General features: G+C 36.1%; 1 protein-coding gene and 1 long non-coding RNA gene across 5 annotated transcripts in view; one reads left to right on the forward strand and one right to left on the reverse strand.

The window, feature by feature from the left end:
• SGCZ (sarcoglycan zeta) overlaps window positions 1–14,887 on the reverse strand; it is a 447,021-nt gene that overhangs the window by 361,244 nt on the left and 70,890 nt on the right. Inside the window, exon 1 of one of the 4 annotated variants that reach the window (XM_035323849.1) lies at window positions 12,100–12,375. The exons of 2 other annotated variants lie outside the window; for them this stretch is intronic. In XM_035323849.1, coding sequence (XP_035179740.1) covers window positions 12,100–12,144 — 45 coding nt within the window. In that variant the 5' untranslated portion in view covers window positions 12,145–12,375. Of the gene's footprint in view, window positions 1–12,099; window positions 12,376–14,887 lie in introns of those variants that run through there. One more of the 4 variants, XM_035323858.1, reaches the window with a different exon arrangement.
• Window positions 9,620–9,998, forward strand: LOC118165662. The gene is made up of 2 exons (XR_004750165.1): window positions 9,620–9,757; window positions 9,796–9,998. It is a non-coding gene; the product is annotated as an uncharacterized LOC118165662 (long non-coding RNA).

The raw sequence follows: 14,887 nt of genomic DNA on the forward strand, positions 1-14,887 counted from the left end.
GCCCGCAATATAGAAGTTAGCTTACTTCCAGACTCAGGCTGTAACTGTGAAGGGACAGGAGAAACAGTGGTAGAGATGACAAAAGAGTAATCAAAGAAATCTAGCTGGGGACACAGACACATAACCGCTCACAGAGTTACTGGGCTAAATGAGGATGCACATGTGCCATAGATCAGTCTTTGCCATGACAAAATATGCAAAGATGCCCTCAAAAGAAAATACTTTGGAAGCATATGACCAATGGGAACTCCGATTTCTTCTAGGAATACTCTGAAATCCATGGCACTGACAAACACAGAAGTGTAGGAAACTATCCTACCATTAATGTGTTGAAACTTAATGTGACATTAGAAATACCAATAGTCACAATTCTAATTGACAGTTGAACAAATTGCAACCTCAACTTGAGTCTAGTGAAGTGTAAGCGCGTAAAAGAATGCTTACTTTTCCCAGTTTCTACTGAGGGTCTTGGAAGTTTTCCAACCAACTGCTCCTACCAACCAGCCTGTGTCTATAGGTCCTAACCATATGACTACCACTCATATGAATGTCCTCAGTACCGTATAAGCCAACAGCTCCATGTTTATACCATGTCATCTTCCTCATGTTTCCAGTACTGAAAATGCCATAGCTCAGTCTGGCTAACACTGCATTAGTCATCTAGCAGACTGATTATCAGCTTAATTTAATAACAGAGACACTTCAGTGAATGATCTAGCTACCAGTTACAACATATTTTGTGTTCTTTTTCCCCTCCAAAGTGCAGATTCCTTGGTACAGCTCCATAAAGAAAAAAATAATTCTAATGTACAGCAGGAAAATGGTAATGCTCAGACAAACCTGCTTCACAGCAGAGCACAAAGCATGGACCAGTATTTGAGTTTTTTATTCTACAGCAGCAATGGCTGGCTGAGTAGCTACTGAATGTTAAACAAGGTGTTGTGGTAGATATCCAACATTTTCCCTCCCTCTTCTTTTCCATCTACTGGTGGGTATTTTACTCTTGTTTAGAGCAGAATTTGAGAAAAACAAAAACAAAACAAACAACAACAAAAACCAATATCTGTGGCAAAGGGGTAGCAGGTTCTCTGGCATAGCCAGAAGTATAGAGCCTACAAGATACTTCTGTGTTCAAACATTAATTATAGCTTAATAAAAATACACTTAATAAAAACCTTGTACATGAATTTAGGAATAAAATTATATTTAGGAATAATAATAATAGAAAAAAAAAAAAGGTCCTGAAGTCTTAACTTGCTCACAAAAGGATATTTACAGAAAAAAAAAAAAAAAAAATGGATTACCTGCATGAAGATAAATGAGATCTAATTCCAAAATCACTGTTTTTAAAAAACTGAGAAGTATCAGGGTAGAATTTGACATATTGATTAGCTATACCTTGTGTGAATAGTTCTATCTGTAGCAATTTCTATAACTACAAATTACTCAGAGGGCACATTTACCTGTATAATAACCCCATTACTTCATAATTCACAGTACCTAGTAGAAACATCCTCAAATCATACTAGACAAAAATATTAAATGGAAGATCTTTTCTTGCTCTCATAAACCATTCATAAGTCAAGCAACATGGGAAAAGTAGTCATATGCCAACATTATCTTTTCCTAAAACTGCAGCTTAAGTCCTAGAACAGCTGAGTTGTGCTACTAAAATTAGTGTTTTTCAACAAGACTGCTAAAAAAGACAATGTGATTGCTCATTCAGATGTGGGTGTTACAGAGTTAAACATTTCAGAATTCCAGATTATTAAACTCATTCAGAGCATTTAGGCAAGATGCTGTACCGGGGCCAGGTTTGTAGGTTTCCTGGTAAACCAGTATAGCATACCAATGCTGATGCAGTGTTGTCCTTGAACATATAAATCTCAGTACACAGAACACTGAATTTAGGTTCTTACTCCTGCACAGTTTCTTAGTGTCAATGCTTAGAAATCTTGAGGGAGAAAAATCTTCAGCAGAAGAGAAAGGTTTTGAACACTATTTTCAAATATAGGCAATAGTACGTTTTTGAATAGGTGAACTAGCAGCTCAATCCACCCCAACTCTCTTTTCCACCTTCCTGAACGTGCCACGCACTTTTCTGCTTTTTGACATTGAATTGAATATATGGCATATACAAGATGTGGCTAAATGTGGCTGTTCATGCATAAGTTTAACCTTTATAACAATTGGAAGCCTTTCTTCTTTGTTTCTTTCAAGATTTTGTAGTTGTTTTTGTGTTTTTTTTTTTGTTTGTTTGTTTTCCTAAGACAATGCACAAGTCTGAAGGACAGCTAACATTTCTTGGAGTTCTTGTTTTGTTAAAAGTAATTGCTTCTATCTTAAGTCTACAGATACATACTGCTGTATAAAAGCTTTTGTTAGCCTATTATCTCTAGGTAAAAATGTGACAGCAGAGATCCGTAAGCAGGGTCTCCTACAAGAAGCAGCCAAAGTGTTCTCTTATTAAAGAAACAAATAGTTATCTCCTAGCAACTAGATAATATTCACTTTCCAGAGTGAATTTTAAGGAAATTGTCCTTGAATATCCATATCTGCTTAAGAAAAAGAACAAGAAATAGGTAGAGACTGAACAAGCTTTGTATAATAGAATAAAAGAAAGGCATAAGAAATGCTCAATGACTGAGGCCAATTTCCTCTAATTATCTTTTTCAGCTTTTATATTAATGCTGATACTTTGATTCATGTATCAGAACCAGTTTAATTAGAAATGTGAATTTGTTAAAATACACTTCCCTCTTTGATCTGAAACTACATGAAAACCGCAAATGTTATTTTATTTTACCATCCAAGACAAATTCTACATTCAGAAAAATGTCACCTCTCTGTCCTGAAGTACAGTAGTATCTTAAGACCCTCATCTAGACCACTGTTGTTTCTCAATGTTCAGACACCACATGCTGGGGTATGGCACAGATCTGTAACAGTCGTTAAGAGGATTAAGTCAGCTTAACATAGACATTTTTAGCTTGCAGGAGACAACAACAGCAGCTATAGCAAAAAATAAAGGGTACTTGCACAAATGAAGCAGAAGTGCTTGAATATTGAATTTGGACTATACTACCAGCTGGTACCCCTAAGACTAGGTGAAGGGAGAGTGAGAAAGTGCGAGAAAGTGCACAAAGAGGAGCATGACATTGGAATCCCAAAACCCTGAGAACATCACCTTGTTGCATGGTCAGCAAAAAAATTCCTTGAGCTAGGCTGCCATATCCAATGCTACTGAGACAAACAGTATTATGTTCCTGACACCACACTGAGAAATGAGCTGAAAGAAATGATAACGGCAAGGCATGAAATATGTAACTGCAAGGAAATGAAACCCCACCCCAAACCCAGAAGTCTCAGCTCAGCAGAGAGTAGATAGCAACCCTCTTCTACCAGGTAAACAGCTGCTGCACACTTTCCCGTGATTTAAATACATGGCTGTTAACTAAATGCAATTTGGCAGAGGCATCCACTGAGGCTCCCACAGGTTTGCACATGCAGAGGTCTTCAAATCATTTGTATTCCATTAGATGGCTTTTATGCTGGTGTTGACATTCACAGAGAGTTACAGTCACAGCCACCCTTTTCTGTGCAGGACAAATAGTATATGAAAGATCAGTAGTAGGCTTTCAGCATGAATAGCAGCAACAAGGCCATAGTACCCTGTAATGGTATGGTGGTAAGAGAAAGGCTCTCCAAAAGTTCAGAGTTGGGCAAGAATATCAAATGAACAATACACATTCATACATTGTTATCTGGTGCCCTCAGGTTAGATCCAAATGTATAGACATTTACAAAAGAGATGTGGTGAAATAAACATGCATTTTAGCAGGCCCTTCACATTCAACCACTGATGGAGAAAAGTTTCTCAGCCTGAAAGATTCACCCTAATGACAGTCTATAATTAACAGAGCATATATCAAGGTAAACAGATCATCATCCTCTCTTTCACATCATCTGAATGTGCAAAAGCTAGGCCCCTGCCACAAAAATATCTCAACAAAAAATTACTCTCTCTTTATTGTAAAATTACTTACAGGCAATGAAAGTTTTTATGTCACTTAACTCGATATAGATGAACTGCCTTCAGATGAGCTAGTTAATTTAAGAAGAGTTAATGGTCAGTTAGTGGTTTGAGATGGAATAATACCTATGGTGCATGACAGAGGTTGCTAATCTGTTTCCTATATGAAGAGTGGATCCATGAACCAGATGTTCAGGAAACACCACATGCACTATAAAGACTTAAGAATTTGTAAAGCAACCCTCTTCACACATTTTCTTATTACTCCCTATTTAAGAGTTGGTTTAATTTCTGCTCTATTTCTGCATTATTTATGAATATATATGTGTATTGCTGACTTTGTGATCCTGTAGGGTATAAACAATCAGAGAAGAATCAGGTTTATATGAGCGCATGTGGTCCTGTAAGTTGGTGGTGTGACATAAAAGATACTTTAATAAGATTTTTAAAAGTTAAAGAAGATACTGTAACTGTTGCAAAACTACTGCTAATACAAGGAATGGTTAGCATTTTTTGTATTAGCAGACTTCAGTCTTTGGTTTAGTCACTTACTTAAATGATGTGTTATTTGATGAACATGAATGTTCTGGCAAACATCTACTATGCCTCAGATATTTCCTTTCTTTCTAGAAGGATTAATATCTGACAACCACCTACCCTCAGGATATGAGGTCAGGGGGATAGGAAAAAGGAGGACTGGTGTACAGTGGACAGCCTTGGAGACAATCCAGAACTGTAGCTAGAAGTGAAGCCAATTATTGTTCAGTATCAAATATGAACAAATTTTGTAGTAACTAAAGAAAAGACATTTATTTCTTCATGTCTTTCTTACAAGGCTACTACATAACGATGATAAATACTAAAAGAAAATCAAATAAGAGTAAGAATAAAAAAAGAAATAAGGATTACAGAGCAAGGTTTAAAATTAAGATATTAACCAACTTCGAATGTACGAAAATGAATCTTCTTTGTACATAATTGTGAAATGTACATTTCAAAATTCAGTGCAAAATAAGTTGTGTTTTTTTGTTGTTGTTTGTTTTTATCATTTTTTTTATTTTTCCCTTTCCATATGAAGGAGACAGCAGGAAGAGCTTAATGAAAGAGAAGTAGACAGGTAGCCTGCAAAGCAGCTGTAGTTACTAGCATGTACTTGAATGCATGCAGGTTTTTGGAGAAGATCAATAATGAGCATGGACTGAGCATCACTGCCGTATACAATATATGGATTTTCAGTACTTTGTTAAGGGGTAGCATTTTGTATTTTTCTTAACCTGATTTTTTAGTGTCAGGGCATTGAGAAGAATACATGCAGCACTAATAACACAGTGCTATCAATCTCAGCTGTCATTGCTAAGAAGACTGCCAGCTTTATGGGATTCTCCCTTACTCCTCTCTCTCTCCACTTAACAAAGTGGAAATCTTGAAATTATATTAGTTATGTCATAAGTTAATTATACCAATTAACATGAGGATACATTTGACTATGATGTCACTATGCTCCAGTCTATTAGAGAAACTAGCCTTCATTCCAATAATATGCTGTAAAATGCATCCTTAGAAAATTTCATCACAAATAGCCTTTTTTTCCTTTTAAGTGACTAGTGCTATATTTCCATATGTGTGTGTATATATATATACACACATGCATAAATATTCATGCATCTGTCTGTTGTGTGTGCATACTAAGGAAGGATAAAATGTCCCTTCATTTATAGAAGGCTTTAAGTTTTCACATTCTTTAACTTGTTGGTTTCAGTTACACTGCAACAATTGCATGATAATATTCAGAACTGACCGATCCTATGAAGGAGTCATCAGCAATGCTTTGTACACCCATTCAGAGAGATGATGCAAGCCCACTAGCATACTGCACCTGAAATCCTGACTCCTTATTTTTACAGAAGACAATGAAATCAAGAAAATCTTTTTTTTGGTAGGTATAATCAAAATCCGTGCTACATGTTATTTTGCAATACTGATGGATCCTGCCTAAAATGCTGGGTTTAGTGAAATCAATAAGATAGTAACATGTAAATAAGAAATTAAATTCTTGATAGAGAACTATATTCTAAGCCAGATTGCCTAAAAATAATTCTCTGCTCTTTTTGTAGAAGAAAAAAAAAGTGATTCCTCAAAAATCTTATTAATAGATGGATTATCACACTACTTTTAACAAAACTACAGTTTTGAAAGCTGTTACATTTTTCAGAGGTTGCCAATACAATTTTTTTCTTGGCAACATTCAGCTATCTTAACTGATATCACCATTACCCTCAATTGCTTGCATCAACTGTCAATTCTTTGTTCCATAACAAACAATCCAAGCAATCTTTGTTCCATAGATATATAACCAAACAAGGTGTTACCTACTGAAAAGTGTCTGTGAGCTGGATTTCAATGGTTATATTTGGCTTCCAGAAACCTGGAATGATAAACTGCCCATTTCAATGAACGTCACGTGATGATCTAGTACATGGAACGAAGGAATTCTTTCTGATGAGGTCATATGGAATCAAAGAAATCATTAATAACTTCCAAGATTTCATTATATTAATATAGAATTATAGATATATAAGTACAAGGGATTTCCAAGCTCTGCTGGGATAAAATGTTTCCTTTCCTGGTTCAGAAAACAGTTTCCATTAGAGCTCTAATGCTGGACACCAGGTAGATGTTTTGAGCTGCATACCACAGGCTGCACTGGCATACATGGAGGCTTCACATTTGTTAAAACAAAAGCTATTCTGTGATATATATTTTATACTTCAAATGCATGCTGCTTCTTTGTTCATAGCAAGGACAATAACTCAGTTGTTTCACTATCACTTTACCGGAGTCCCATAGCAAATATCTTCAAATGCTTCCTATGTATTAGGTCATATTTCATGGGTAGCATAAGATAATTTCTCTGAGAAAAGTCAAGGGAAATCACTGACTAAACTGAATCACAATGACAGAAAGATATCTAATTCCAGAAAGTCACTGGAATTAAATGAATCTGGCTTCATTATAACCTTGATATTTATACCTCTGCACTAAGGAGGTCTAGAGGACACAGCAATGTAACACCAATATTCTCTCCTGTATGCAATGGATATTACTATGCTCAAGTGGAGGCAGAGTTAAGGCTATACTGACATCTAGAACCAACATTTCTCTCACTGTTGATCACTTGGGTCTAAGACAGCAACATTACTTTAAAATACTTAAGAGTTGATATTGTACACATGTATTGTGTAATGCACACATTTATGTAGCACATAAAAACTTATACTTTGAGATAAATTATTTATGAGAGCATTTGGGACTCAGTCTTTCTTTGATGAGGCTGACACAAAGATATTTCATGATGACACTTGGATCCTTTGTTCACAGATTTAATTTGCCTATTTAGTAGTGAAACAAGTTCTGAAACAGCATGGTAATATTTTCCAAGTACCTTCTTAAAAATCTGCTGAGAAGTTTCTTCCCTGAAGCGAGTAGCTTGTTTGCTCAAGAGGGTAATGAAACTAGTAGCTGTAGGACAAAGGAATGTAGTCCTACTGGCAAAAAAAAAATCCAGTTTTAATAACTGAAAAACACTGATACTGCTATAAGATGTCCTCATCCATAAAGTAGAGAAGTAGGAGAGGTGTGCCTCTGCCCCCCAAACCCCCATTAAATTGTAAATTAAAGCTGCATAGTAATTACGTTTGAAGCCTGCAAGGAGATGGTTTGGATTTAAACAAGATTGTAAGACTACAAATAATCTTTACAATATTAATGGAACAGAAGTGAACAGCTACAAGTCAGCTATAGAAATCACTATACCCACACTCTCCAAGAAAGACAAATTAAAATTAACTACAGTGAGGAGCCTGCAAGACAGGAACCTTGATTATCCAAGCACACACTGGCCATCTGATCTTGGATGTTGGCAAAAAAAAAAAAAAAAAAAAGTAATAATTTGGCTAATTATATTATTGGTTACCCAGCACTCCCATATGTTCTATTAAGCAAACCTCTGGCATTATGAACAGCCTGTAGACTGATCTCTCAGAACTGAAATGGAGATACCTGGACTCCTAAAAGGGGTGACAAAGCTTAATCAAAGTTAATGGCAAAACATGTTCTCAAATATCATCTGGCCTTTAACAGCTTAAGCTCTGAAAGATACAAAGAAATTTCAAACTAACTCAGGCAATCCAGGGAATTGGCATCTGGACCTAACTTTAAGTAAGTAAATTGGATGACATAAAATCCCCTTTGAGGCTTCCAACAAAGTTATGAAATAAAAGAGTTCCCTGTTATCAAGCCTTTTACAGAAAAATGAAAATTTAGGCACTTAGTGTCATGCCTGCTGTCTCAGATACTAAGTTAGTTAAGTATCTCAGATACACGGCGCTTAAATAAAATTTACAACAGAATGGGTTGCAAAAGATACCTTCACTCAATTGTGCTTGGTATTCATGGTAATTTTTTTATTTACCTGAGCAGGGAAGAAATTACTTAATTGAAAGTATGCATATTTCACTGTGTGTTTGCCTTATAGAGATACCATTTATGCATTCCAAGAAGGGATTTTGTTTAGAACTCAACAACTAATTTCTTTCTACCTACCATCTCAATACGAAGAAAACGGTATATTTGTGGCTTTTATGTGCATCCAGACCACAAAAAAACATACCTGATTTGGCAACTTTACACAAGCTTCACTTAGAAATTTTTCACCTGGATTAAAACATTCATCTGTCCCTTCCCTCTGCCTCTGGAGACAATGAAAGAGTTAAAATAGTACATTCAATCTAATTTAGTCAGTCTCTAAATTCTGGATCAGTATTACCTTGTTTCTATAACACAGCCTCTTCATCCCTCCAAAACACTGGATCTACAGACACAGAGGTTCTTCTCCAGAACCTCCATCAGGAAAAAAAAAAAAGTTTATTCTAGGATATGACTTTTTTGTTACATTGTTTAGAGTCCAAAAGATTCTGCAAAATGCAGAGAATCCTCTTGCTGTATAAATCCAGTCTCTTTGAAACACTATCACTGAAATCAACATATCTTCTCTGTAATTGCTTAAAAAGAAAAATCAATGAAGTTCCAGAAGCAATTAGATTACTGAACTGGTGCCTAGATAGACATTTTGATACCATTGCCAGTAAGTATAATGTATGAATAAAAGAAATACTCTCCTGTAGATAATCAGAAAACATCCTTCAAATGGGCTAGGATTTATTGTAGAGGAGTGCAATTCTTACTGAAGTAGGAGGTGTAGCACATCTAATCATGCTGAAAGGATCTGGCAATTATTATACACTTGAAAAAAAAAAAAAAAAAAGGCATTTTGTGTTGGTTAGCTGTAGGTAGGATCTATATATAAAAATCATAATAGACCACCTTGGAAATTTTACACATTAAGAATATTTACAGGCCTCACTTTCACATGATTACAGAGCATTTTGGCAATCTGAAGTATTTTGATATCTTAATCTCATGGTGTTCAAATTGCTTCATCAGATGAGGTGCAGCTGCAAATTTAGAAGGGTCTACCACTGTAACAACCATTATGGAGTCTAGCCATATCTCACATGCCAAATTGGTAGTCAAACATTCTCTGCTTGCTGGATGTGACAGTTATTAGTTGATCCAAATGATCTTTAATTTTTGTGTCGCACTGCATTTATCATGCAAAACTTGGTACAGCACTCTAACTTTCCCTTTTGTTTGGCATAAAGCATTGTCACTACAGTCTGTTAACTGTTCAGATGTGGCATCAGGTGTCATTTTTATTTTCTCTCAAACAATTGGTGATCCTGGACACCAAAACTAGCAGCATGCCCTGCCACGAGGACCATTTAGCATCAGCTGCCATTCCAGCCTTCTATGGCACAGAGGATTTCTGCCCTGAAACTTCCACAAATTAATCCCTCTTGCAAGCCTTTATTTCCTTTAAGATTTCAGTAAAGAACTGCTAAAGTGCTTGCCATTATTGTCAAGTTTCATTATTGTCATTGTGACAAACACATACTTACCTACTTTTTTAATCATAAAATTGAAAGTGTGCTTGAAGCTTTCTTCCTATACCGAGCTGGGGGAATGTATCAGGTAAGTACCCAAAAGAGCTATTCTTTAAGACTCCCCATTACCTTGCAATTACAAGTTGGTTTGCCCTGGCACACTACATTATGTCTCTTATGGGTTTACTGTTGAATTTCACAGAATTTAGCACCTTGGAATCAAGTTGTCATTATCTGACATCTAGAAAAAACAGATAAATGTCTCTAATACTTTATGTTATAATACATATTTACAAGCACATTATAAAGTCCCGTTTTCTTAAAGCCCATCTTTAAAAAAAAAAAAATGTCATTAACAACTCTTTGAAAATGGACTAGCCAAACTAAGAGTTTTTCCTCTTAGTACTAGGCTGAAATTAATAACATCACACAGACCATAGAGGTTGTATTACTTAATATTTGCGGTATTTTGTTGTATCTCTTAAACCAACCATTCTGCCTTCCCCTACAATTCTTCTTGCCTCCCTCATTCCTAACACTTTGTCATAGCAATTAAGTACTTTGTTACTTCAAAATTCAAGTACTCTACACACTTCAGAAGGTTGCAGACCACATATAAGGAAGAACTTTCCTTAGAAAGATACTATTTGGATTAGTATTTCAAACTGAATTTCTAATGCTTCATTATTAATATTTCAGATAAGGGTGTCTAAAAAAGCACAGAGTCAGAAGGTCCAGGAGTCAAGTAGTGCTGCTTCCTAGATTCAGACAACGGACTCTGAATATAGCATTTGCATTTCATTCAGTGCCTCCTGCCATGTCAATAGCCCTGTGTTGGAAATAACTATTTTAAGGAGGAAAGTTACAAAAATACTCACTGTCATGTTTTTGAGAGCCCCTGTTAGTACTTCACAGAAAGTGAAGTACTTTTTTTTCCCCCCCCTCCTTTCAAAACGATGCTTTTCATTACAAATTACTAAATTCCCTGTAAGAGGTACAGGCTTACATGAACACTGAATAAGGATTCAGTTGTTTCTGTGGCATGTTGCTGAATGAATGACAAGTGCCTTCAACACTTTAGGTTTAGCGCTATTTTATTAGGTGCCAGTTGTACCTCCTTCTCTTCCTCCTTTCCCCTTCCATTGATAACTTTTTCAGAACAGCCTTTCCAGGCAGAGCCATAGCAGTCCTTTGGGCAAAGAAGATGAGAGTAAAGGCCCATGAGCTAAGCAAGAACAAAGCTGTCCCTTACCTTAAATAAGATGCAACATCAGTTGCCTGCTGCTACTAGCTTTCTCTCAGGTCCAAGGCTTAAAAATCAATATCAGCTGTTGAACAACTGGAGTAATAAAACTAGACAGTGTTAAGGACCACGTGATGCATTGACTGTATCACTGTATTGCAAGTCGAGGTAACAGCGAAACAGCCATGGTCGCCATGAAACAGAGGAGATGTTAAATGAATTAAGGCATTTTCTCCTAAGTAGCATAATAGAATCTGATTTTAAAGTTATGTCAAGTTTTCAGAGAGATGCTACAACACCCTAAAGAAAAGTGACTAAAGGAATGACGACTGCTTGCACTTAAGGCTTCGCAATTGATATCTTCAAACAAAACAAAAAACCATAAGAGACCAAACCAGCACCTCCCCCAAACCATACCCAAAAACAAGAGTAAAAATCACTTAAATGAGCAAAGTTTAGACTTAGCGACTGCTGTAACCGCCATCTAACTTGACTAGGTTAGTGCTTTTTTCTTGAAGACACTGAATAAATGCTGAAGTGAGCAAGTGTCAGAGAAGTGACAGTGCGTTTTCAAAAACTCAGCTTAGATAAAAGAGGTAGTTTATCACATTAATCAATTTCCTTTTCAAGATCTTGATGTACCCTGTGGTCACAGGGAGTAGACAAAACAGCTGTTATACAAACAGCACAATTATCTGAATATCTTTGCAAAAGAGAAGAAACACCTCCATCAACAGCAATGAGCAAGCACTTTAGACCACTTGGGATTTCAGAGAAATAATTCTAGCAAACAAGAACTGTGAATTGGGAACGTTACTTACCTCTTTTGAGTTTTGCAGCAAAATCTTGCTGATTAGCCAGGTCATGCCTTTCTTTAAATATGGATGTTTACTTAAAAGGACCAGCCTAGAGAAACATGCAGTTTTGTTACACTGTCTTCAAGGCACTTTGGTATGCTGATTTTTTCCTCTAAAAATTTAAGGCCTGCAATGCAGAAGTAACTAAATGTTGCTTACATGAACTAGTGTAAAGTGATTCAAAATGACACAGAAAGGACAATGTCAGAGAAATGAGGCAATTAAAAACAAATTAGAAACACTGAAGTCTCTGTCTCATAGTTGGCACTATGGAAAAAGTCAAAAATAATGACTTAGACTTAACAGGGAGCTTAGGCTTACCTGAAAACGATTTGCTGACAATTTAGCAAACACAACCCCTACAGAGCAGATATTCTCACAGCAGCTCATGTATTTTGTATTGATAGCAAATAACAACCTAATGTTCCACCCACCCACACTGCAGCTGTACCTTTAGGCAGTTAAAATAATAAGAATTACAAGCCGTAAATTAGTCTTTCACAGCTACCTATAGAAGTCTAATATCTCTATCTACCCAGCTGTTTAAAGTTTGAAGGCACCTGTAATGATGTCAGAGATGCTCTGAAGATCACTAGAGGGAAAGCCGTATCTACCTCTCCAGCTGCATTGGGCAGACATTTAATGGAGCTGTTCTTCCAGCAATGGTGACTTAAAGAGATTTTTGGTTATTTGCACCTTTATTTGTGCTGGAGAATCCTGAGTAAACACACATTATTCATCTGCATAATAACCACAACTCCAGCTCAATCACATGGGCAGTTATTCTGCTGCATTTGCACAACTCAATTACACATGCACAGTACAAACAAAATGCATCAGAGGTACTGTTTTTGATTAAGAGTGGTTAACCACCACAGAGATGACTGGGAGAAGGAGCACACAGACATATTATTGGGGGAACAAAACAAACCAACAACAACAAACCCCGCTCAAATACAAGATAGCCCAGAGTTATGTTTGCAAATGAACCCTTTCATTTCATATCTGTCTACGCATCTAGAAGTTCATATTTCATACTTTGAGGAACTGTTGACAGACAAAATTAGTCTTTGAACTTCCTAATTGACAATTTCCTTCTCTTTCCCCCAACCTCAAGAACTATCTTGGAATTGAAATTATAAACTATTTAGACATGCCACACACACACCCCTTCCCTCGCTTCAGAAAAGCCCTAGTTACATTGACTATAATAATTTCATCACACTTAATATGTAGTTCCTTACTACATTATCTGACAATTTACAGCAACCTCTATTCAAAAAACACATTTTAAATAACTCACAAATTCACCCTTTCCTCTGCATTTGGAACTGGTGAGATTAATCCTAATTAATTAATCCTAATTAATTAATTATTCATTAGAATCAGATGCTTAAGTTTCCACTTTGTGCTGGTTTCTATCATTGCATCTATGTAAGTATGAGCAATGTAATTTAGAAAGAGAATTTAGTCTTGGTTAATGACTTAGAGCATATCTTGTGAAATGTTCCTGAATATCACAAGACCTGCCAAGATCTCAGAATTCTTCAGCCTGGAGAAGCTCAGGGGGATCTCATCGATGTATATAAATATCTGATGATGGAGAGGTAAAGAAGATGGAGCTAGGCTCTTTTCAGTGGTGCCCAATAAGAGGAAAAGAGGCAATGGGCACAAACTGAACTAGATATAGTCCTAGGCAACCTTCTCTAGCTGACCCTGCTTTGAACAGAACGTTGAATGAGATGATGGAGGTTCTGCCCAACCTCATTTGTTCTGTGATAATGATATCATGTGGCATAGTAATTTTGAAAAAAAAAAAAATATATGCAAAACTATAATAGAAGTGAAATATTCCGACTATAATAGATCTCTATAACAGTCAGGAAAAAAAAATGTTTCTGCATACAGAGAACAGCTCTTTCAAGTATTTTTGTACCTTTTAAGATGTAGAAGTCAAACAAGCATGATTTTAAAGGAAATGACAGGAAAATGTCTATTTTTAAGCTTGTAAGAGAATATTAAATTAGCAGTCATATAACGAAACAAAGCCGTTCAGCTATTAATCTTCTCTCCTGAGTCTTGCCAACCAAGTTCATTCTTTCATTAAATTCAACTCTGCAAGGATTATTCAATGTGAAAATGTATTTGAACTTGCTTTTCAAATATTCCCAAATATTCCTCTGAAGGCATATTCCTCTTAAGGCATTTCTGTGGTTGGGTTCTATTATCTCTACTGTGTCATAACCCAATTCTATTAATTGCAGAGTTTGAAATAGCTACCAGTTCCATGTTTAACCAGAGAAGCAGAAAAGACTTTAAGAAATTATACATTCCCCATTACAACTGGCTTACATGGTTACATGACACAATTTAAGTTATTCTATTCCTTACTTGATCATGTCTGTTTAAAAAAAAAAAAAAAAGTAAAATAAACTTGGGACAATTCCCACCCCTCAAAAACCTGTCATCTCATGACCAGTAAGGCTATATCCTAGCAGGGGAAGCCAGATAAATCTTTGCCTGGGAAAAAATAAAATAAAATAAGACAATAAATGCAGCTGACAGCTATATCACTATAAGAGTGGACTATCTTTCTCATATAAAGACTACCTTTCTTATATTAGAAACTGATTAGGAAGCATCCCTGTTATCTATTTTCCACCTGGGAACCACTGCCAGTGCTTGTCCTTCTTTGGTTTGTGTTACTACAGTTAATAAGTCTTAATGTGGCAGAAAAACAGGCTGATGAATT

The sequence above is a fragment of the Oxyura jamaicensis genome, chromosome 4 (assembly GCF_011077185.1).
Source record: "Oxyura jamaicensis isolate SHBP4307 breed ruddy duck chromosome 4, BPBGC_Ojam_1.0, whole genome shotgun sequence".
Classification (NCBI taxonomy): Eukaryota; Metazoa; Chordata; class Aves; order Anseriformes; family Anatidae; genus Oxyura; species Oxyura jamaicensis.